The 25,558-nt window shown below is 47.8% G+C and overlaps 1 protein-coding gene across 3 annotated transcripts in view; it reads left to right on the top strand.

Annotated features, from left to right (window-relative positions):
* Positions 1-24,103, top strand: part of LOC137415672 (E3 ubiquitin/ISG15 ligase TRIM25) — a 36,198-nt gene extending 12,095 nt beyond the window's left edge. The window contains exons 3-6 of one of the 3 annotated variants that reach the window (XR_013621713.1): positions 4,609-4,842; positions 15,617-15,639; positions 16,481-16,696; positions 18,145-18,261. Coding sequence is in view for 2 of the 3 variants with exons in the window: in XM_078769592.1 (XP_078625718.1) it covers positions 4,609-4,842; positions 15,617-15,639; positions 18,145-18,272; positions 23,953-24,020 (453 nt within the window). In the remaining variant the exon portion in view is untranslated. Of the gene's footprint in view, positions 1-4,608; positions 4,843-15,616; positions 15,640-16,480; positions 18,068-18,144; positions 18,273-23,952 lie in introns of those variants that run through there. The other 2 variants (XM_078769592.1, XM_078769594.1) reach the window with 2 other exon arrangements.
* The last annotated feature ends 1,455 nt before the right edge of the window (positions 24,104-25,558 follow it).

The raw sequence follows: 25,558 nt of genomic DNA, 5'->3' as shown, positions 1-25,558 counted from the left end.
CATGATTGACCACAAAGTGACATTGACCTTTGACCTTGACCTTCAAAATTTTGTGTGCTGAAGGGTATCTCTATAGGACTCTGATATGCGAAGTTACAGGAGTTTCCAATAATAACTGTGGTCTACAGAGTGATCTAAACGTGGAAAAAAAATGATTAACCACAAACAAAAAAACAAAATAAACCTATGTCACCCACAGGGTGAACCGTATCTTGCCAAAATGTGAACATGAGTGACTTGCTTCAGGTCACACTGAGGTGAACAGAACTGCTATCCACTAGAAGCGACTCTTTGAGGAATGTCTGCCCACGAGATATTGAAAGATTTTGATGAGAACTGAGGAAATAATTTTTTCATGAAAATTCCGTTTTTTCGTCATGACGTCATCAAATGACGTCATAGCGTCAAACTGTTTACAGATCTGGGAAGCACTCATCAAGGGCATTCATATGAGGTATTACTCGATATGGTACCTACGATTTCAAAATTTGACCTTGGGGTCAATAATTTTCGACCTCCAGCGCTAACCATGAAGGTCAAGGCCGATCGCCACCAAAAACTAATCAGCTGAGCGCCGGACCATATACTAGATTCCCATGAAGTTTGGAGACGATCCGATCAAAGTTACTCAAAAAATAACGATTTCAACATTTGACCTTGGGGTCAATAATTTTCGACCTCCAGCGCTAACCATGAAGGTCAAGGCCGATCGCCACCAAAAACTAATCAGCTGAGCGCCGGACCATATACTAGATTCCCATGAAGTTTGGAGACGATCCGATCAAAGTTACTCAAAAAATAAGGGTTTCGTCGACCTCCATGATTGACCACAAAGTGACCTTGACCTTTGACCTTGACCTTCAAAATTTTGTGTGCTGAAGGGTATCTCTATAGGACTCTGATATGCGAAGTTACAGGAGTTTCCAATAATAACTGTGGTCTACAGAGTGATCTGAAGGTCAAGGTCAAAGGTCAAGGTCGACCTCCAGCGCTAACCATGAAGGTCAAGGCCGATCGCCACAAAAAACTAATCAGCTGAGCGCCGGACCATATACTAGATTCCCATGAAGTTTGGAGACGATCCGATCAAAGTTACTCAAAAAATAACGATTTCAACATTTGACCTTGGGGTCAATAATTTTCGACCTCCAGCGCTAACCATGAAGGTCAAGGCCGATCGCCACCAAAAACTAATCAGCTGAGCGCCGGACCATATACTAGATTCCCATGAAGTTTGGAGACGATCCGATCAAAGTTACTCAAAAAATAAGGGTTTCGTCGACCTCCATGATTGACCACAAAGTGACCTTGACCTTTGACCTTGACCTTCAAAATTTTGGGTGCTGAAGGGTATCTCTATAGGACTCTGATATGCGAAGTTACAGGAGTTTCCAATAATAACTGTGGTCTACAGAGTGATCTAAACGTGGAAAAAAAATGATTAACCACAAACAAAAAAACAAAAAAAAAAACAAACAAAAAAACAAACATACAAGCTGACTAATACATCTTGCAAAAACTTCGTTTTGGCAAGATAAAAACAAAAAAACAAACATACAAACTGACTAATACATCTTGCAAAAACTTCGTTTTGGCAAGATAATGAACATATGTCACCCACAGGGTGAACCGTATCTTGCCAAAATGTGAACATGAGTGACTTGCTTCAGGTCACACTGAGGTGAACAGAACTGCTATCCACTAGAAGCGACTCTTTGAGGAATGTCTGCCCACGAGATATTCCGATGATAATCGTTCTAGAGAGTGACCTTGAAAAATACGTGTTTGCCTTATAACGTCACCAAATGACGTCATTTATATAATGTCTAAAGCGACCGCAAAGTGACCTTGATCTTTGACCTTGACCTTAATAATTTCGTATGGTGAATAGTATGTCTTCATGACCAACGCACATGAAATATTGAAAGATTTTGATGAGAACTGAGGAAATAATTTTTTCATGAAAATTCCGTTGTTTCGTCATGACGTCATCAAATGACGTCATAGCGTCAAACTGTTTACAGATCTGGGAAGCACTCATCAAGGGCATTCATATGAGGTATTACTCGATATGGTACCTACGATTTCAAAATTTGACCTTGGGGTCAATAATTTTCGACCTCCAGCGCTAACCATGAAGGTCAAGGCCGATCGCCACCAAAAAATAATCAGCTGAGCGCCGGACCATATACTAGATTCCCATGAAGTTTGGAGACGATCCGATCAAAGTTACTCAAAAAATAAGGATTTCAACATTTGACCTTGGGGTCAATAATTTTCGACCTCCAGCGCTAACCATGAAGGTCAAGGCCGATCGCCACCAAAAACTAATCAGCTGAGCACCGGACCATATACTAGATTCCCATGAAGTTTGGAGACGATCCGATCAAAGTTACTCAAAAAATAAGGGTTTCGTCGACCTCCATGATTGACCACAAAGTGACCTTGACCTTTGACCTTGACCTTCAAAATTTTGTGTGCTGAAGGGTATCTCTATAGGACTCTGATATGCGAAGTTACATGCGAAGATATGCGAAGATATGGTACCTACGATTTCAACATTTGACCTTGGGGTCAATAATTTTCGACCTCCAGCGCTAACCATGAAGGTCAAGGCCGATCGCCACCAAAAACTAATCAGCTGAGCGCCGGACCATATACTAGATTCCCATGAAGTTTGGAGACGATCCGATCAAAGTTACTCAAAAAATAAGGGTTTCGTCGACCTCCATGATTGACCACAAAGTGACCTTGACCTTTGACCTTGACCTTCAAAATTTTGTGTGCTGAAGGGTATCTCTATAGGACTCTGATATGCGAAGTTACAGGAGTTTCCAATAATAACTGTGGTCTACAGAGTGATCTAAACGTGGAAAAAAAATGATTAACCACAAACAAAAAAACAAAAAAACAAACAAAATGAACATATGTCACCCACAGGGTGAACCGTATATTGCCATTTGACCTTGACCTTAATAATTTCGTATGGTGAATAGTATGTCTTCATGACCAACGCACATGAAATATTGAAAGATTTTGATGAGAACTGAGGAAATAATTTTTTCATGAAAATTCCGTTTTTTCGTCATGACGTCATCAAATGACGTCATAGCGTCAAACTGTTTACAGATCTGGGAAGCACTCATCAAGGGCATTCATATGAGGTATTACTCGATATGGTACCTACGATTTCAAAATTTGACCTTGGGGTCAATAATTTTCGACCTCCAGCGCTAACCATGAAGGTCAAGGCCGATCGCCACCAAAAACTAATCAGCTGAGCGCCGGACCATATACTAGATTCCCATGAAGTTTGGAGACGATCCGATCAAAGTTACTCAAAAAATAACGATTTCAACATTTGACCTTGGGGTCAATAATTTTCGACCTCCAGCGCTAACCATGAAGGTCAAGGCCGATCGCCACCAAAAACTAATCAGCTGAGCGCCGGACCATATACTAGATTCCCATGAAGTTTGGAGACGATCCGATCAAAGTTACTCAAAAAATAAGGGTTTCGTCGACCTCCATGATTGACCACAAAGTGACCTTGACCTTTGACCTTGACCTTCAAAATTTTGTGTGCTGAAGGGTATCTCTATAGGACTCTGATATGCGAAGTTACAGGAGTTTCCAATAATAACTGTGGTCTACAGAGTGATCTGAAGGTCAAGGTCAAAGGTCAAGGTCGACCTCCAGCGCTAACCATGAAGGTCAAGGCCGATCGCCACAAAAAACTAATCAGCTGAGCGCCGGACCATATACTAGATTCCCATGAAGTTTGGAGACGATCCGATCAAAGTTACTCAAAAAATAACGATTTCAACATTTGACCTTGGGGTCAATAATTTTCGACCTCCAGCGCTAACCATGAAGGTCAAGGCCGATCGCCACCAAAAACTAATCAGCTGAGCGCCGGACCATATACTAGATTCCCATGAAGTTTGGAGACGATCCGATCAAAGTTACTCAAAAAATAAGGGTTTCGTCGACCTCCATGATTGACCACAAAGTGACCTTGACCTTTGACCTTGACCTTCAAAATTTTGGGTGCTGAAGGGTATCTCTATAGGACTCTGATATGCGAAGTTACAGGAGTTTCCAATAATAACTGTGGTCTACAGAGTGATCTAAACGTGGAAAAAAAATGATTAACCACAAACAAAAAAACAAAAAAAAAAACAAAAAAAAAAACAAACATACAAGCTGACTAATACATCTTGCAAAAACTTCGTTTTGGCAAGATAAAAAACAAACAAAAAAACAAACATACAAGCTGACTAATACATCTTGCAAAAACTTCGTTTTGGCAAGATAATAAACCAGTGTCAGTGTCTCGATGCAATCTCTTCACTTCCATCGTAACAGACAGCTTAGAGACTTGGAGTACTTGAAAATAATTTAATACTTACATTATTTGCTGACTGGTATCTCCACCCAGGTCATACTATCCTCTTCAACTAAAGTATCAAACAAGCCCAGCTACGCCGCTGTTAGACTTTCGGTCTTGTTTCCTTCAAAACGGATCCTAAAGTCGCTTTGTTGTAATTTTAACCTCTATAATTTTCAATGAAACTTTAACAAACCTTCGTAAATGATTTTGTCCAGGTGTCGGGCAGAGAGAAGGAGGAAAGGCTGGAGGGGGAGAGAAGAGAGATGTATCGAGCTGTGGATGAAAAGGTAAATCGCATGAAGAGGTGGCTCAGTGAGACACAGAGTGTGAAGCTTTCTCACCTTGAACACCAGAGAGAGAACTTGCAACAGGAGATGGATTCTCTCTGTGAAAAAGAATCCACCCTCAAAGCATCACTCAAGGAGCTGGAGGCAGTTTCATTTCTGGAGGTGAGGCTGATTCTGAACATCGCATAGAAGACAAAGTTTAAGAGTTTCACTTCAGAGCGACATTAGTATTTCAGAATAGGATATTGAGGCTTTGGTTTGAATTTGGCTGACAGACACAGACAGACACACACACTTGCAGACACACACACACACACACACACACACTTGCAGACACACACACACACACACACACTTGCAGACACACACTTGCAGACACACACTTGCGCACACACACACACACACACACACACACACACACACACACACACACACACACAGACACACAGACACACAGACACACACACACACACACACAGACACACGTATGACAATTCCATTTATAAATTGTCCAGTATTTGGTGATTCCTAAAACATAATATTGTTACAGCCCCGCCTACCCCCCCCCCCCCCCCCCCAGTCTGCACTGGTTGCCTGGTTCGAATCTGGTTAGTGTCAAAACGACCGCAACCTTCATCTCCCTCAAATACCCCCTGTTCCATTTGCATTTGATGACCTTTGACCTTGTTACCATACAGATTGGATTCCCCAAAGTGAGTGAGGGACATGCTGATAAGCGATCACATGACTGATCTTAATCCTTGGCTGAGCAAACAAAGTCACATCACGTATGTGATCGTCTGGCGGGTCGGAGGCCGTGACCAATTGACCTTTAACAGGTTGTATAAAACTAACAGATGAAGCCACCAGGACAACCGCAATTCACCCAGAGCCCAAATCTAGTTTATATTGCTTATTGCAAATGATATGTAGGCCTGGAGAGGAAATAAAAGGTAGCAAAGCATAAAAATATATAGGCCTGAAGTGTGGTGCTACGCACACAACTTGCTTGCCAAAGAGGTAGGCCACAACGCGTTTGATAACCAAAAGAGTCTTTATTAAGAAAGCTCAATCTGTAGCACTGGGCGGGCTCGAGCTTGGAGCCCGCATATATGTGCCGGGGCCACGCGGAGTCCCCGGGCGTGGCCAATCGGTCGATAGGCGGGGCATGCCTTCCAGTTCCCCGCCTGGACGTTCGCGCCACCTGCTGGTGCGTTGAATTCGTGTCCTCTTGCTTGTGTCCGCCACACGCGCCCCCCCCAGAATTCCCGCGCACCTGAAGGGTGAGTTTGCGGGGAAGCCGGATGACCCGGCCGAAACGCCCCCTGGCGATGGGTGCCGGTCTGGGGGGGTGGCGGGACGGTGGGGCTGGGGGGTGCTGGGGGTCCGACCGCCGGGGGGTGGCCTCGACGCGGAGGAAGAGCTGCTGGCGGGGGTGCCGGGGGTCCGACCGCCGGGGGGCGGCCTCGACGCGGAGGCAGAGCCGCTGGCGGGGGGTGGTCGAGGTGGGCTGGCTTGAGGCGGTCCACGGAAATGCGATCCGGGGCACCGCCGATGTCGACCGTGAAAAATTTGTCCCCGGTCTCCACCACGCGGAAGGGCCCGTCGTACGGGGGCCATAGCGGTACCCGGTGGGCGTCGTGCCGGATGAACACGTACTTTGCCGTGCGAAGCTCCGGGGCGACGTCGGAAGGCGGGCAACCGTGGTGTGCCGTTGGCACCGGGGCGAACCTCCATGCGGTCTCCTGAAGGGCGGAGCGCTGTTGTGCCGCGGACCAAGGAGCCGTGGAGTCAGGGATAAATTCACCCGGTACCCGCAGTGGTTGCCCGAAGACCACCTCTGCCGAGGACGTGCGCAGGTCGTCCTAGGGCGCCGTCCTGAGGTCCAGCAGGACCCTAGGGGAGTCTGTCGACCCAGCCGCCGTCGCAGAGGCTGGCCCGGAGCGCGGCCTTCATGGAGCGATGAAAGCGCTCGCACAGGCCATTGGCCTGGGGGTGGTAGGCCGTGGTGTGGTGTAGTTTCACCATGAGCCCTTGCGCCACCGCGGCCCAGAGCTCCGAGGTGAACTGGGGGCCGCGGTCGGACGAGATGTCCGAGGGGGCACCGAACCGGGCAACCCAAGTGGCGATAAAGGCTTGCGCCACCTCAGCCGCAGACGTCGCCGCCAATGGGACGGCCTCCGGCCACCGTGTGGTGCGGTCGACCATGGTGAGGAGGTGGGTGAACCCTCGCGAGGGGGGCAGAGGTCCCACCAAGTCGACGTGCACGTGGTCGAACCGCCGCTCGGGCACCGTGAACGGGGCCAACGGTGCCTGAGTGTGGCGGTGGACCTTTGCGCGCTGGCACACGAGGCATGTCCTGGCCCAGTCGCGGACGTCCTTCCGGAGGCCATGCCAGACGAACTTTGCCCCGACGAGTTTCTGGGATGCCCACGCGCCAGGGTGGGACAGGCCGTGGATGGCGTCGAACACCGGGCGCTGCCAGCCAGCGGGCACGATGGGGCGACGCCAGCCAAGGGAGACGTCGCATAGGAGGGCCGTGCCCGCGACGTCGAACGGCACCTCGGTGACACGGAGGCCCGTGACGGCGGTCCGCAAGGCCTGGACGCCAGGGTCGGCGGTCTGGGCCTCCGCCACCTGGGCATAGTCGACCCCGAGGTGGACCGCGTGCACGACGGACCGGGAAAGGCAATCCGCCACCGGGTTGTCCTTACCCGCCATGTGACGGATGTCCGTCGTGTACTCGTACACGGCAGAGAGGTGGCGCTGCTGCCGTGCCGACCATGGCTCGGCGACCTTGGCCATCGCGAACACAAGGGGCTTGTGGTCAATGAAGGCCGTGAACGGGCGGCCCTCCAGCAGATGGCGGAAGTGTCGGACCGCCAGGTGGAGTCCGAACAACTCACGGTTGAAGGTGCTGTACCGGCGTTCGTGCGGGCGAAGCTGCCGGCTGAAAAACGCCAGCGGTTGCCAAGCACCACGCAACCATTGCTCGTGCACCGCGCCCACCGCATAATCCGACGCGTCGGTGGTGAGGGCGATCGGTGCATCGGGCGCCGGGTGCGCCAGCATGGTGGCGTCGGCCAGAGCCAGCTTTGCGCCCGCGACCGCCGCGGCCATCGGCTGACCATGCGATGTCACCTTTGCCCGGCTTGCCCCGGAGGGCCTCGTGCAAGGGGTGGAGGAGCTGGGCGACGTGGGGCACGAAGCGGTGGTAAAAGTTCACCATGCCCAGGAACTCCTGGAGCCCCTTGACCGTGCGGGGCCGTGGGAAATCCCTGACCGCATCCACCTTGGCCGGTAACGGGACGGCCCCGTGCTCGGTGATGCGTTGCCCCAAGAAGTCGATGGTGGTGACACCGAAACGGCACCTGGCAGGGTTGATGATTAGGCCATGCTGGCCCAGGCGTTCGAACAGCGTGCTGAGGTGGAGCAGGTGGTCTTCCCGGGACGCGCTCGCGACTAGGATGTCGTCCAGGTAGAGGAACAGGAAAGGTAAGTCGCGCAAGACGCTATCCATAAGCCGCTGGAACGCCTGAGCCGCATTCTTCAACCCGAAGGGCATCCTCAGAAATTCGAAGAGGCCGAAAGGAGTGATGACGGCCGTCTTCGGGACGTCGACCGGTTGGACGGGGACCTGATGGTAGCCCCGGATGAGGTCCACCTTCGAAAACACGGTCGTGTTGGCCAACCGGGCGGAAAAGTCCTGAATGTGCGGGACCGGGTAGCGGTCGGGGGTGGTGGCATCGTTGAGCCGGCGGTAGTCCCCGCACGGCCGCCATCCCCCGCCGGGCTTCGGCATGATGTGCAGCGGGGAAGCCCAAGCGCTGTTGGAGCGCCGTGCGATCCCCAGCCGCTCCAGCGTGGCGAACTCCACTTTCGCCACGGCGAGCTTCGTGGGCTCGAGTCAGCGTGCCCGGGCATAGACCGGCGGCCCGACCGTGGGGATGTGATGCTCCACCCCATGTTTCACGGCCACCGCTGAAAAGGTGGGCCGCGTGAGGGCCGGGAAACTAGCGAGGAGGCGGGTAAAGTCGTCCGCTGCCGGAAGCGTGCAAACTAAACTCGCTGGGACGGAACCCTCCAGCAAGCCGCTCGGTGAGCCGCTCAGTGAGCCGCTCAACGAGCTGCTCAGCGAACAAGCGAGCGAGCTAAAGGTTTCGGCCTGGACGAGCCGTTTGTGCTTTACGTCGACCAACAACCCATTCGCACATAGGAAGTCCGCACCGAGCAATGCCATCGGCATGCTGGCGGTCACGAACGACCATTGAAAGCGTTGCCCACAGAACCGCAGGGAGAGGCAGCGCTTCCCGAACGTGCGGATGGGTGTACCGTTGGCGGCAAGCAACGTGGGGCCCCGGCCCGCGGTTCGCTTGGCGGACGTGTAGGCTGGGATGACGCTTACCTGCGCTCCTGTATCGCAGAGGAAACAGCGCTCGGACAAGGTGTCCGTGATAAAGAGGAGGCTGCCGGAATGGCCGACGCTCAGGGCCGCTACCGAGCGCCGGCCCGGTAGTTTCCCGACTTGTCAAACGAGCACGGCGGGCAACACTTCCTAGCCTTGTGGCCGAACCTGGCGTGGTAAGAGCACCAGGCTTGCGGCGGCGGGGGCTTCGGCGGCAGCGGTTTTCTCGGCGGCGGTGGTGGTGGTGGTGGTGGGCGGGGCGCGGCAGCGGCCACGAGGGACGCAGCAGCATCAGCCTCGGGATCCACGACGGCCGCACCGTAACCCGCCCGCGTGTTGCAAGCCGCGAAGAACTTGTCGGCCTCTACAGCCAGGGCGCGGGGTTCTTTTATTTTGGAACTGGCCAGCGCGAGGCGTACCTGTGCAGGTAGCTGGTGTAGTAAAAGCGCCCGAAATAAGAAATCCGGGGCTTGGTCACCCAGAAACGACAGCATATGATCCATCCGCACGGATGGTCGTGTGTTGCCGAGTTCGGGAAGGTCCAGGAGGCGGTCGGCCCGTTCGATCTCCGTGAGGCCGAACGTGGTGATGAGGAGACGTTTGAGCGCCCCGTACTTGTGGTCGGCCGGCGGGTGCCGCAGGATGGACACGACTCGGGCGGCAGTGCCAGGCCCGAGGGAGGTGACCACATGGTAGTCACGGGTCTCGTCAGCCGTTATGCCTCGAAGCTGAAATTGTGCTTCGGCCTGCACGAACCACACATCGGCCTGTGCTTCCCAAAACTCTGGGAGTTTTACCGTGACGGCGTTGTTGGCCATGGCGCGTTCGGTGGACAGCAATGGCTGAACCAGCCTTCACGGGGTCACCAGTGAAGTGTGGTGCTATGCACACAACTTGCTTGCCAAAGAGGTAGGCCACAATGCGTTTGATAACCAAAAGAGTCTTTATTAAGAAAGCTCAAACTGTAGCACGGGGCGGGCTCGAGCTTGGAGCCCGCATATATGTGCCGGGGCCACGCCTAGTCCCCGGGCGTGGCCGATCGGTCGATAGGCGGGGCATGCCCTCCAGTTGCCCGCCTGGATGTTCTCGCCACCTGCTGGTGCGTTGAATTCGTGTCCTCTTGCTTGTGTCCGCCACAGGCCAACAATAATTCCCCTTGCACAACTACCCGGTATACGCCCACAATTGAAGGAACAAATTGTCAGTCCTCAAGTAGCCCAATCCTTATCTGGGCCTGGTACAAGAGATAGACGAGGGACATTCACAAGAAAAAAAATAACTTCTGGGCAAACCGACTTGTTTTCAAGTCCACAGTTGTTCCCTTCGGCAGGGGGGAAGGAACGCCACCCGGCATAGAGGCGTGGTGTTGGCAGGCATTGTCTCTGCTGAATCTGCCTCACCAGCACTCGGGCTCCCAGCTGCATCGTGCTCCCCATGGTCCTGGGATAAATGTAAGCAGGCAGCGAGAGCATCTTCGCCTGCATCCCACTTAATAGAAAGTCGCATGCCAACGTCACTGGGTCCACCACTCCACTCTCACTCACCATTGGTGGAGTGGCCCCTGTTTGACCCTCCATCCAATGTGCTGGGGATATAGGATACCATCAGGGGCAGTAGATATAGGATACCAGTGCTAAAGAGAGATAGACGGCTGCTTGCAGTCCCTGGTCAATCTGCCTGAGTGAACTGCCATACTCGCCGGCGCTGAAGCAGCTCTCTGAATATTTCCAGAGAGATGTTCACTCTCACAGGCATATGGACAGATGAACGAATTGGAGCAGAGGAAGAGCAGGATAAATTTGCAGCAATTTTGTCATCACTTAGTCTGGTGTTATCCGGAAAGTCCAGAACCAAATCTATCACCTCGTCCTTAAAGCCTGGTGTGGGCTTTTAATGGTTGAGGGGGCTGGCTTAAGATCTTAAGGTGTTGAGTTTGAGCCTCTGCATTAACGTCAAATTGACACCAGGTGGTTTGATTCAGCCTGCCATCCTTGTGAGGTCAACAAAATGCATACCAGCTTATTGGTAACAGGGCATTGCATCAGGCATTGCATCAGCAGAACAGCTGCACCCACAGAAAATGATGCAGCCAAGTAGCCACAAGCTGCATACAAAACAACAACAACCTCGTCCAAAAGGGAGAATTTGCCATTGGGACAAATCTGGATGGGAAAGTTCGCAGATCGAATCGGTCCCATGGAGTCCAGAAGTCCTTTCCTGAATTGCCATAGCTGATGAGAGAGGTACCACCACCCACCCAATTTGCATGGTGACAATTGAAATTTGCCACATATGGAGAATAGAGAGAGTTGGGATGAGTGGGAAATGTTGGTCCTTGTTGTTTGAGAGAGAGAGAGTTGAAGATGGAGTTGTCACTGTTTGGAGAAGGGTACAACACACAGACAAACAAGAGTTTGGGCCAGTGGGGACGTTGCTGCCAGAGGTACTCCGGGGGGTTGGGAGGTCTAAGATCATTAGAAGGGCAGTGAGAAATTGAGTTATTGTAAAAAGCAACTCAGCTGCTGTGGCGGAGCTCAGGCCTATAAAATTATAGGAGACAGTTACACGTGATGATGACCCATCAACATACAACACCAGATCAGAATTTTGGAGTGGAGTGTCTCAAGTCAGGTCGTGCCATTAGTACATGCGTCACTACCTCCTCACAGTCATGCGGCGAAACATCTTCTGTGGTAGGCAAAAGAGAAGTAGGGTTCAGTGGTGGACATTGCCGAATTCTGTTGTTGGTCACAGCTATTAACACAAGTTCATATGTGGTAGCTCTTGAAGCTGACAAATGGTGCGTATTTGTTCTTAATAGGACAGTGGTAACAGCATGTGGCACCAGAAGGATTAACGTTGTTCCAAGAACAATCGATTCTGCAGCTTGTACTGCATAGGAGGTTGCTGCTGCTGCTGCCCTCAAACACGGTGGAAATCCTGAAGCCACAGGGTCCCAATTTTGTGCCATCGTTAGCAATGGGACGCATCTTATCTCAATGCTTCGGTGTGAGTACCGCTTGAGCGAGGCCATGCGTTTCATGGGAGTACAGATGAAAAATAATGTGTCTATCGTAATTTTGCCTGGAAAATGACGGGATAACAGTAATTGTGATGGCAAATATACGCAAAGACATGACGACCGCTCATCATCGACGAGCGAACGAAACTTCGTCGAAATGAAATTCCATTTCAATGCGACTATTAGAACCGACAGCCAACAGAACCCTTCATTGTGAGGTCACCAATGGGCGTGACTGCACGACTGTGTGACGTCACAGAACGACAGTTCCTTATCGCATTTGAAACATTGCTTCAAGATGCTTTGGTTTCAGACCAGGTCACTCTACTCTGGACATGCTGCTTCTGCTGTCTCAACAATGGATGGAGGTCCTCAATGCCAAACAGGAAATTAGAGCTGTCTCCCTCGACATATCACGTGCCTTCGACACGGTCTGGCACCCCACTCTGCTCACCAAACTCTCCTCCTTTGGTATCCATGGAAATCTCCACGCATGGCTGGCGGACTTCCTCTCTAGTCGTCGTCAACGTGTGGCCCTGAATGGGTTTCTCTCATCTCCTCTTCCTGTTCAGGCTGGAGTTCCCCAAGGTAGTGTTCTGGGCCCTGTGCTTTTTCTGGTCTTCATCAATGATCTCTCTGACTCTCTTGAAAATCCTCTCTATCTCTTTGCTGACGACTCTACTCTCTGTCGCTCCATTCCTCATCCCTCAGATCGGCAGTCTGCAGCCTCCTCACTCTCTGCAGACCTGGACAAAATCACAGACTGGTCAAACAAGTGGAACATGTCTTTCAATCCTGACAAATCTCACACTTACGATGTCTCTCCGAAAAGACCGACTGGACAACCCTCCCATCCACTTTCTGAATAATCCTCTCCAAGAAGTTCTGTCACTCAAGCTTTTGGGTCTCACTATCTGCCATGATCTTTCCTGAGAAAACCACATTTCAAATCTGGCCTCCAAAGCCAGTCGCCGACTGGGCATCCTCCGTCGTGCAAAGTCCTTTATTGGCACACCTGAGCTCCTCACCACATACAAGGCTTTCATCCACAGCTCAATGGAATACTGTTCTCCCCTCTGGACCGGTGCTCCTGCCTCACACCTAGCTCGTCTTCACGCTGTTGAAACCAAAGCTTTCAGAATCATTGGAATCTCCCGCGATGAAGCTATCTCTGAGGGCCTTTCACTCACTCACCGCAGGCAGGTAGGTGGTCTTTCTGTCTTCTACCGACTCCTCTCCGGCCTTGCACCCCCAGCTCTCTCTGTGCTCTGTCCCCCAAATATTCCTACAGGTCGCACAAGATCTGCCAGCAAACCTCTGATGGTTAAACTGCCGAAATCTCGGCTCTCTGCTCACCTTCACTCTTTCATTCCTCTTTTCTCCCGCCTCTGGAACAAACTCCCTCACTCCCTTCAATCCCACTCCTCCCTCCAGGTCTTTAAAACAGCTGTTCACCACCATCTCTTATCTTCCCCCATCCAAAACCTTGATCTTTTCTACCCCCGCTAATTCACCCCAGATCCACCTTGTTTGAAATTCCAACTTCTTTCCTGGAAGTCCTGGCAGTGTCCATATGTTTTATACCTCTCCCACCGCCCCCTTCCCATGGCCCCCCCCCCAAAGCCCTCGCCCTCTCTCAGATCTCTCGATGTCTCCATGTCTCTCGGTCCCTGCTCTCAAATGTTGTGTTTGTGTCCTTCCCCCTCTCTCCCCATCTTGTCTACCGCTCCCGATGTTATATGTTTTATGTGTCGGTTTGTCTTTCTGTGTGATTAATGTTCGCTCTTTCACGAGCCTCGATCTTGTATACAAACAAAAAAAAATGCTTCCAGGACACTCGCTGCCAACCACAGGAGCACCAAGGGCCTGAACACGAGAGGTTCTTCCTCCAATTGGGGGGGACAAATCCGTATTCTCTGTTATGAACACCACTGGGGGCTTAGTGAAGCAATTAGAAAAATGAACAGAATTATAAATAATTAAATTTATATATGTCGGAAAATTACATGCCCAGACCAGGAATCGAACCCAGGTCGTCTGGAAAACCGTACCAGTGCTCTGCCATCTGAGCTATCAGACAGGGAGACGGAGACTGAAACACACAGAGACAGACAGACAGAGACAGACAGAGAGACAGACAGAGAGACACAGACAGACAGACAGACAGAGAGACACAGACAGGATTTGTCCCCCCCCCCCTCCCCCGTCCCCCACCCACCCCAATTGGAGGAAGACCCTCTCGTGTACATTAATCTAATATGTGTATTCACTAATTAATCTGTGTAAATTAAATGTACCCAAAATTACTTCCGCAAGGACCACACAGAATTATGAGTGGATCACATATTACATGCATGAAAGCAATAGTACCACTGTAGAAAACGATGAAACGTCAATAAATGTGACGTGTTATCGTGATGTTTTGTCTCGGTAAAGGGTAGCTGAGATATAAGAAACCTTGTCTGTGACTTGGCATGCTTGGTGCATTCAAAGAGTTTCATTCTAAGTTATGAAAAAGCTGGAGTCATAGCAAATGGTCTTGAGGGTCTCATGGGGTCTTAAAATTCTTGAGGGATCTTCAGGCTCTAAAGTTAAAGCTCCATGAGGTCAACAGTTTTGAGGGTTTGAATGTTCAAAGGATCTAAAGTCAAAGGTTTGTAAAAGTCTGCGAGGCTGAAAGGGTCGAAGGGGTTTGAGGTTTTAAAGGGTCTCAAGTAAAAGGTCTGTAATGGTCGAAAAGGTCTAAAGAGCCTTAAATGTCTCAAATGTACGTTCCAATCGTGCGTAATTAACGCTAAACCGCACATGAACAGTTGAGTCACAACATGGCGCCTATTGTTAAGTTCACTGAACTCTAGTATTCTATAGCTCTGGACCAGATGGCCCCCACCTGCATCAGACTTCCTTGTATACACAAAGAATTAAGTTAAGCACCCCCCCCGTTTTTTTACAACCTCGCACATTACAAGTTTGTTGTCGTCAAAACAGTGTAATATACCCATGATATTGCTATATTTTCTGGAGAAGTGATATTATGGTCACATAAAAACATAACAATCATGCCGTTTTCAATATTTTATTCTGAATAATTTAAGGTGAAATTTTTTGGGAATTTTAGGCATATTTTCACCTCAATTTAAGTATGGAGCTATAGGTCCATCACGGACAGTGTGGATGACGTTTATGTTTTCTAACGTACAGTCATTGTTCTGAGATGACCTCTAGCGATCTTTGCGTCAATAACGTGTGTAGGACCCACGTGATCGGATCACTGACTCAACCAATCACTTTTTTTCACTTTGATCACTCAATTTCATCAATGGATAATTGCTAATGTCATACCAATCATTATTTGATCTCACATACCTTAGAATATATGCCAATGTATACATATACACAAAGAATATATATTAGGGGGTGCTTACCTTAATTCGTTGTGTAGGGGTGCTTAACTTAATTCTTTGTGTATATATCTGATTCTGATCCTTGTTTATTTCTTACCTTTTCAGGGCTACAAGGATTTGCTGTGCAGGTAAGACTGCAAGGGTATCTTTCATGTCCTTTATCATGTCCCTTTCATGTGTATTTTAATCACATGTGTAGTAAAGAAAACAAATGTGTAGAAAAGAACACAAAATGGGTATTTAATCACTCGGCACTGAATTGAACTTCCGCAGAGTTCTCGCGTGGGCACAATTCTGGCACAACTCTTCCGTTTAATTGACCTGCCAAAATAAATCGACAAGAAATCCTCATCTTGTTCCCATGATGGTTCTTTCTCATAACATTGGAGATTCACTGAACGTTGAAGGAAGGATGTGATGTCCAATTTGTGCATTTCCAAACCCACGTTACAGTTAAATGTATGGATTAGTATGGTCCATGTTTGGGTAGTTAGCCTTCGCAATGTAATAAGCAGGGAAATGTAGCTTAAAAATTGTCTTGTTTAAATGTACACCATATGAGGGTGGTTCGTTGCAATGAATAGTTATGGTTTTAGGTTAAGGCAATCGTATGTATAGCCTCCTGTCACGTCCTCGGGTGAGGCGTCAAAGTGAGGCCTTGGCAACATCCTGAAAAGGGGAGACAGGAGTGCCTTTAAAAGGGGGCACAGTTGCCCGAAAGTGAGGGAAGGAGTTATGATTGCCTCTCGAGTGGCAGAGTTCCCATTCCCGTCTGTGCTTCAGGCCGGTGTGAGGCACCTTGAATTTTTATTGTCTTGTATATAATTATTTATTTTTTCAGTGTTTCCCCATTTTCTTCCCTTTCTTTTATACCGCCATTGTACCTCCGTCAGGTTGATCTTACATTGTTATTTGTGTGGAAAATTAACCCCATTTCAAAAGAGCTAAGATTCTCCTTTGTGCTTCCAGCGATCCCGTGCGCACAAAGCAGCCATTCATCTGATGTGTCCAAGGGAGTAACAGCCAGTTCGGTCCATCCATCCAATGGTCCAAGTTAAGACAGCTTGGACACGTCAATACTTTTTCACACTCGCTCAGCCGATGATTCTCCAGACTCGGTCATGCTATTATACTCGTGATTGTTATCCCCATGCTTTTTGAAAGAAAAAAAACAAGAAAAAAACGGTGGGATATTGTAATTGGCTTCGTCTGTCTGTCCATCCTTCCGTCACACTGTCACCTCCTCAGCGGTTGCACATAAATTCTAATTATCAGGCTATCACCACATTGCATGAAGGTAAAAGATCAGTATTTTAAAATCATTTTTGGCCGCACTTCCTGTGGAGGTGTATAAATAGATCATGGTTTCAGAAGGTCATGATGGTTGTAAACCTCCTCCTGCAGTTTTCAAAAGATCAAGTACCATCATTGGGGAACGCATTAAATATGTCACAAATTTTAGGATTTGGCCCCTGGTTCATGCCACAGGGGGTGGGGGATCTCGGGTCACGGGTCAAATTGGAAAAATGTTTTCAATGTAAAATTTGATATTGAGTCATTTATGGTGGAACTTTTTGACGTCTTTCAACCTTGCTTTAGGTGGGAATTGTGGGCATTTACAATGGCAGCCATCGACTTCGTAATATCCATTGTCAGCTCGTTCCCAGCAGATGGGGTTTTGCAATCACCAATGTGTGTGTTTGTGTCCGTGCGTCTGTCCGGGTTGTAACTTGTTTTACCATTTCAGCTTTTCTCATCAAATTTTCAATAAAGCTTCATTAAGAGATTATGGAAAAGCCATATTCATAATTTTGCCAAAAGGTGAAAGGTCAGCGTCACTTAAAATCGTCAATTTTCATCCAATTGACCTGAAATTTTAAGAATTTGCACATTGGGTGACTGAATTGGTTCACCAATCAAAAGCGAGCAGGCAATTGTTTTTCAGATCAAAAGTTCAAAGGTTAAGGTTGCATACATACATCGTCAATTTTCCTCCGATTGACCTGTAATTTTAAGAATGATCATATTGAGTGACTGAATTGGTACACCATTCAAAAGTGTGCAGCCCATTGTTTTATTGATTTTTTAGATCAAAAGTTTAAAGGTCAAGGTTGCATAAAATTGTAAATTTTTATCCGTTTGATTTGAAGTTTGCGCAGGGTTTGCATATTGGGTCACTGAAGCCAATTGCGTTTTGAAGTCAAAAGGTCGAGGTCGTCTAAAATCGTAATTTTTTATTTTTATTTTGCTGTTTTTGTCATGTTTAGCAAACGGAAGTCTGAATACAAAGCAGAGGCTGTCTTGTCTGCCTTTTCATTTTCAGATGCTTATAATTTAACTTGAAATGATTTATCAGGTGGATGATTCCCCAATGTCTCATATTTTGTCTACCTGCAAATTTAAATGATTTATCAATGGATTTTGCAATACTTTGATCACAACGATTTGGCAGCTTCGTCCAATTTTGACTTTTTGAATGTACCGTACTTGAAATGTTTGTGCAAAAAAAAAAAAAAAAAAAAAAAAAATATATATAATTTATTTATTTATCTATCTCATCCATTGCCTTATTCTCACTGGCAACCCTCACCTTCCTTCCTTGTTGAATGAATGTTTCTCTCCTCCCAACCAAGGCTGGAGTCCAGGTCACATTATTCAACCACGGAGCCTGCACCACCCAGATTGTTGGACTTCCCGGTGGAGGAGCAGAATGTTGACTCACTTATCCAGATTAATGACAATCTTCTGAAAGAGATCCAGAGTAAGTGATAAAAGTAGATAAGATTCCTTTAAATGAAGTTTTTTTGGAAATTAAAAAATGAAGTTTATCAGATCAGTGCAGTATAGACCTGCGTTCCGCAACCTTTTTAGCCCAGGACCCAATAACAAACCCAGGCATCCAGTCACGACCCATCGAACAAACCGTCACGGAAATATCGATTGCCTATGACGATAATATCTTGGTAAGGGTTCGGTTCAACATCTTTGTGCAGTAGTACAATTCGTAACTGAACAATAAAGCAAAGTGACGACAATCATACCAAACACTGTCCTTATTTTGTTGTTATTTTGTACGGATCTCCACGACCATGAGGAGAGAGAGAGCGAGAGACCACGCCCCCCTTGAGAATGAGCAGCGACTTCGATCACAGACACCGCCCACTTGATATCATTGTCAGCCAATCAGGCGTAAACTCCCTGCCTTGTTAGCAGCTTCGGAGGAGATGAATCCGCCCCGACGATGAATCCAGATGAAGATTTAATGAATAAGATGAAGATAAAGATGAATCTCAGAACATTCATTGGCGGTGTATCTTTTGTGAAATAGAATAAAACTTTAATTATTAAAGTGACACGCCAAGATAAGGTGTTTGAACTTTATTTTAACCTTCATCATGAATAGATGATGAACTTAAAATGTAACATGAACTGATAAACAAAACAAGAATAACTTTTACTGAAAAAACCCGATATGCATCTGAACTTATATCCAGGTTCAATGATCCGTTATCATGAACAACATTAAATAAACAACTTTCACTGATTAAACCCGAAAGTGAAACTTACAAGCCTAATTCAAATGTTCCGTTAGCAACATTGTAGATGTGGATTATCCACATCAGTGCGATGGTTGACTTTGCATATTGGCTATGAGATCATCGATTCGGCTTTGAAGCGGCGACAATGCGATTCTCAGGTGGGCGCACAGGGCCACCGTCTCCAGTTTGTTTCGATACTTGGACTTCAGATATGTCACCGTTGAGAAACCTGCCTCACACATTCACGTCGTCGTGAATGGCATCAGGAACTTTACCGCGAGATGTGCAATCTATGGGTACTCATGAGACACTGTCAGCCAAAACTTTACTAAAGTGTCATTCCTGAACAGTCTCAAGTGTACCGTCGGACACGATGTCGATCAAGTCCTCTTTCAATCTGTTGGACAAGTTGCAGCACTGCTGAACGTCGACTGAATAAGGGTCTCGGATCCACCTCTTTTCCACGCGTGGATCAACAGGAAAGTATTCGTCAAATCGTTTGCGCAGGTTCACCAGATGTTCGACGATGACATCCTTAATGTCCACACGTTCCTCAACACTCTTGCTGAGCAGATCATCCAGGTTTTCGAACATGTCAAATTCATCATTGGTCTGTACTCTTCTCTTCCATAGATCCAGCTTTGACTTGAACGCCGCTATCTTGTCATACATTACGAACATGGATTTCGCCTGCTTGTTCGTTTTGCCCTGGAACGATGTGTTCAGATTGTTCAACAAGTTGAAGATGTCGGCCATGTATGCCAATGTTGCGATGAATTTGTTGTTTTTGGAGTATACTGCCAGGTCTGACCTCGCCACCTCTAAGAATGTGAGGACCTGGTTGCGAAGTTCATACAATCTTGCCAAAGCATCTCCTCTGGAGAGCCAGCGAACAGCTGCAAAATACAGCACCGTGGTGTATTCTGCATGTTGCTCCTTACACAGCTCTGCAAACAACCTCAAATTTAGGGCGCTCTTCCTGAGATGGTTGATTGTTTTCACTGCAATGTCCATTACTTCGGCAAGTCCAGGTGACATCTCTTTCGCCACTAATGCCTCACGGTGGAGGAAGCAGTGGGCCCAGCTTGCCTCTGGTGCCACATCTTGGATGAGCTTAATGACACCGCTGTGCCGACCTATCATCGATGCCGCACCATCAGTACAAACGCCAACACAGTCTTCCCACCTGAGGCTATGCAATGCGATGTGTTTGTTGACGACTGCGGATATTTCTGCGGCCGTGGTCTTGGTCTGTAGCTTGTCACATGCCAGAAGATCCTCCATAAAATCATCGCCATGCCGATAACGAACAAAGATGAGGATCAACGCCTTCTGTGTGATGTCCATTGACTCGTCCAACTGGATGACAAACTTGTTGGCCTCTAGGTTTGCGAACAGCTGGTGCTCGATGTCTTCGCCCATGTCTATTAGCCGTCGGCGAATCGTGTCGGCAGAAAGCGGAATGGTGCTTATCTTGGAAGCCGCCATCTCTCCAAGCACTTCTCTGCACATCACCTTGGCGCATGGCAGGATGAGTTGCTCTGCAATACAAGATAAATAAAATAACACATGAACATTTCTTTCACTTTATGATTAATCTTGATTTTGTTCCAAGGCAGCGGTTCTTAACCTGGGGGTCGTTTGGGGGTTTAAAAAAACATATCAATTTGTTGAGCCCATTTTTAGGAACCTAACAAAGGTACATATACCACACACAATATTTTGTTCACGTATGCTCGTACGTCACGACCCCCCGGTTAAGAACCGCTGTTGCAAGGCATTATAAAAATTCAATATGTACGATGTGATTGCCGTACGTACTTTTAAAAAAGAGGCAAAGTTTAAGAATGGCTGTATTGCAACAAACAATAAAACTTACGAAGTTGTGATATACCAACGTTTCCATGGCACGAGTAATAGTAAGCAAGAACCCGACACATCAATATTCTAAAGACGAAATGAAAAACTAAATTTAACTACACTTACAGCGCCATGCAATAGTGTACGGTTTCTTTTCTTTGGCTATCTTCTCCGCCACCAGGTAGCTGGCTTTGGTCAGTCCCTTCCGATGGAAAAACAGCCGAATTCATTACTGACTTGCTGTTGTCCATCTCGCATTCTTTCCGGAGAAAAAACTCCCGCGACCTGTTGACATGATCTCCATGTTTCTTCTCGAGGTGCCGTTTCAGCTTTTGGGGCCTGAGGGACTCGTTGGCCAACACGTCGAGGCATACCACACACTGTGGTCGATGAACATTGTGCTTATCGATAATTCAAGGTGATCCCATAGTTCAGGAACACAGGCTGATACTTTCTAGCCATGGCAAGTACCTTACGCTCACAGCTCAATCTTTCGAATGAAAAGCAATGGACATTCGCGTGTCGGAAACTAAACGTATGATCTGACTGACCAGATGCACGCGCAGTACAGCGCGGTAGAAGAGTCCACACTATAAAGTTTGTGTCGGCGTACGTTTGATCTCTGTTCTGTTCAGTCAGGAGAAATAAATCATCGATAAAGTTTTTTTCCCGCGATTTATGAAACGATCGTGCGACCCATTGAAAATCCGTCACAACCCTTAGGTTGCGGAACGTCAGTATAGACTGAGTGAGAAAGCCAGGGCAGGTACGATTGCAACTTAATGGGATTAACAAATAGCTGACAGTATCTATATTTGGGGTGATCAAGAGCTTTTATAAGAGATCCAATTATAATTTGAGGAAGGGAAGAAACAGCCAGAAAAAGGAGATATTTGTTGCTTTGACGGTGTCCCAGTAAACTGGGGAAGCCACACCCCACAAGACTCCCCGTGGGGTCCGGGTGGTTCCACACGCATGGTCCGATTTTGTTCAAACGACACAAGCTCAGTACATGATGGCATACACATGCACCTCACTTTAATTTGTGATCTGATCCAAGATGGCCAACTGGCAGCCTTTAATTCTGCTCAGCAAAATTACTAAAACCACAGTGGCAATGACGTTTTATGTCTTTCTCCTTGTTTTCTTTTATTTCACCTCATTTGTTCTCCAAATACTCCAACAATTTTTCCCCATTATTTGCTCGAACATGGCCTGAATGAACGTTCCACCAGAATCTTGACCGACATTCACACCTTTCGAAGGGCTTCGAGCGATGTCCAGAGCGAGAGGTTCCTATCCTAGGCTCCCCCTCCTCAGTCAGGCACTACCCTGGCTCACCACCGAGCAAATCGCCACTGAGAAAATAAAATCTTTTAAATTTTGAATGCCCAATCACGCTTTTGTTATGCTACAATTGGATTTATAATTTTCCTTGGGGAAATTCAATGGGTTCTGCACAGCAAAGGGAGATCCCTATCCCAAGCAGCAAATATCACATCAGCCAGCCTCCGTTAACAGGGGCCGTCTCCTCTGGGATCTGTTATCTGGCCAACAGCTGAAAGGTCTAACTACTGCATTCAGTGCAATTCATGTACAACATAACCGTTCCCCAACGTCACCAAAAATGAACCAAATTGAACGGTTTCTTAACTTTATAAGAAAATGTTTCTTCCCTTTACAAGGGTTTATATATAAAAAGGGAACCATGATGATGATCATAGGGCCCGCAAGGCTAACCCCCGCTCTGGCAGGGAAAATGGCCTTAAAAAGGGAATTCATAAGGGTTTATTTATGATGAGCATGGGGAAAAAGGTGGATGGGAGGTGAAAATCAGACAAACCATGCGAGTCAACATGCAGACACAAAGATGGATGTGGAGAAATGCAAACGTATATGCAAGGAGGAAGAAAGAACAATCCTAACCCCATGAGGCGGCACAGCACAGACCACTCTCTTAGGAAACAATGGGGGTAAGCAGGCGAGGACCTCCCTTTGGCGTGATGAGTGGTGTGCAGGGTGATGATGAAGCTCGGGAACAAAAATTATGGATGAAGAGGAGGGAAGGGATTGTAAGGCGGCGTCCACGTTGCGAGAGAGCAATCCTCCCTGAGCAACGAAGAAGCAGAAGCAGAAAATGAAGAGACCCAGCGAGACAAGGAATGAGAAAAAGACCGATCTTCGTTGTCTCCAAGGGTCCCGTTTCAACTCTTCCGTGCGCATGTACAGACCCATCCCTCGTAGACATTGGGAGTGCCTCCTTCTGGGGCGGGTCCCATGATTAGCTACCCACTGTTTGTGGGAGGTGCCCAACCTCTGGGCCGCCATACCCACAGGGCTGCCCCAATAAAAATATAGTCTGCTCCTGTTGCGTCTTTTTGTGGTTCTCAACGAGCCCCACCCACTAACAAGTTTTTACACACATAATCTCACCATGACTATATTGTCTATAAATTATATATGCTCCCTCTTCAGCGTCACATGAAACAAAACAACATACTCTGATAGGTCCCTGATGCATGGGAATCTAATCTACTCGAAACACAGGGTCTATGTTACACTTACCAGTCTCACTATGAACCCCCCACCTGCCCCCCTGCTTCCACATCACAATATTTCATGGGTTGTTTAAATTGTATCTGAATTTTTGTTCATCATGAACCCTCCCGTGTGTCTAAACTTGGCAGGGAATCATCACCATATGTGTAAACAACATTGTGAAAATTTCAACAGGTTTTCAAAGATTTTTGGACACGCTTCACTTGCATCTGACGAGAAGTATCTGAGGATTTTGTGGTCTTGTTTATTAAAAATTGTCATGTATATTATTATGGACAAAGTGGAATTGGATGGTGGATTTTAAATTCAGATCTCGGCATTTGAAAAATATCCTCCTCCAGGAACACCAAGCAGGACATCCCTTATTCAGGCCGAAGTAGTGCAAGATAATGTGACCAATATTTTGTGATAATAAGATGAAGTTTATTTAATAATCACATCGATTTTAATTTCACGATTTTTTTTGTTCATTAATTTCCACAGAAGAGTTGGTGAATCAGGTGGAAATTGCCGACCTGGAGTTCAACACCCTGAAACGTCTTTGTAAGTGAAAGGGATGGTGGAGGAGAGGGTGGGAAACGTGGTGGAGGAGAGGGTGGCAAACGTGGTGGAGGAGAGGATGGTAAACGTGGTGGAGGAGAGGGTGGTAAACGTGGTGGAGGAGAGGGTGGTAAACGTGGTGGAGGAGAGGGTGGTAAACGTGGTGGAGGAGAGGGTGGTAAACGTGGTGGAGGAGAGGGTGGTAAACGTGGTGGAGGAGAGGGTGGTAAACGTGGTGGAGAGGGTGGTAAACGTGGTGGAGGAGAGGGTGGTAAACGTGGTGGAGGAGAGGGTGGTAAACGTGGTGGAGGAGAGGGTGGTAAACGTGGTGGAGGAGAGGGTGGTAAACGTGGTGGAGGAGAGGGTGGTAAACGTGGTGGAGGAGAGGGTGGTAAACGTGGTGGAGGAGAGGGTGGTAAACGTGGTGGAGGAGAGGGTGGTAAACGTGGTGGAGGAGAGGGTGGTAAACGTGGTGGAGGAGAGGGTGGTAAACGTGGTGGAGGAGAGGGTGGTAAACGTGGTGGAGGAGAGGGTGGTAAACGTGGTGGAGGAGAGGGTGGTAAACGTGGTGGAGGAGAGGGTGGTAAACGTGGTGGAGGAGAGGGTGGTAAACGTGGTGGAGGAGAAGGTGGTAAACGTGGTGGAGGAGAGGGTGGTAAACGTGGTGGAGGATAGGGTGGTAAACGTGGTGGAGGAGAGGGTGGTAAACGTGGTGGAGGAGAGGGTGGTAAACGTGTTGGAGGAGAGGGTGGTAAACGTGGTGGAGGAGAGGGTGGTAAACGTGGTGGAGGAGAGGGTGGTAAACGTGGTGGAGGAGAGGGTGGTAAACGTGGTGGAGGAGAGGGTGGTAAACGTGGTGGAGGAGAGGGCGGTAAACGTGGTGGAGGAGAGGGCGGTAAACGTGGTGGAGGAGAGGGTGGTAAACGTGGTGGAGGAGAGGGTGGTAAACGTGGTGGAGGAGAGGGTGGTAAACGTGGTGGAGGAGAGGGTGATAAACGTGGTGGAGGAGAGGGTGATAAACGTGGTGGAGGAGAGGGTGGTAACATGGTGGAAGAGAGGGTGGTAAACGTGGTGGAAGAGAGGGTCGTAAATATAGTGGAAATGAGGAAGAATGAGGTTTGATAAGGAGGATAAATGATTGTCTTTTTTCTGGGTCTACCTTTGTCTTTTTGTTTATCTTTGACCTCGTACCAATGATTGGTGCATTTCATGTTCAAATCATTTGGATTTTTACCTCCGCCACCGAAGGTGTAATATTTTCACCCCTTTCTGTTTGCTTGTCTGTCTATCTGTGAACAAGATATCTCAAAAAGTTGTGGACGGATTCAAACGGAATTTGGCAGAGATGTGGCGTATGTGACGAGGACGAAATGATTAGATTTTGGTGAAGATCCGGATAGTATAATTTTTTAAGTGATTCTTCACCTTCACCATCTTACTCATCCATCCCACAAACATCACAGTCCTGTGCTAGGTGGTAACGTGCTCTTTGCCACTGCCGAGAGAGAGAGACAGACAGACAGACAGACAGAGAGAGAGAGAGAGAGAG

Source organism: Myxine glutinosa, unplaced genomic scaffold (assembly GCF_964187855.1).
Source record: "Myxine glutinosa unplaced genomic scaffold, kmMyxGlut1.1 SCAFFOLD_3266, whole genome shotgun sequence".
Taxonomy (NCBI): domain Eukaryota; kingdom Metazoa; phylum Chordata; class Myxini; order Myxiniformes; family Myxinidae; genus Myxine; species Myxine glutinosa.
This window is presented reverse-complemented; position numbering and strand designations above follow the sequence as displayed.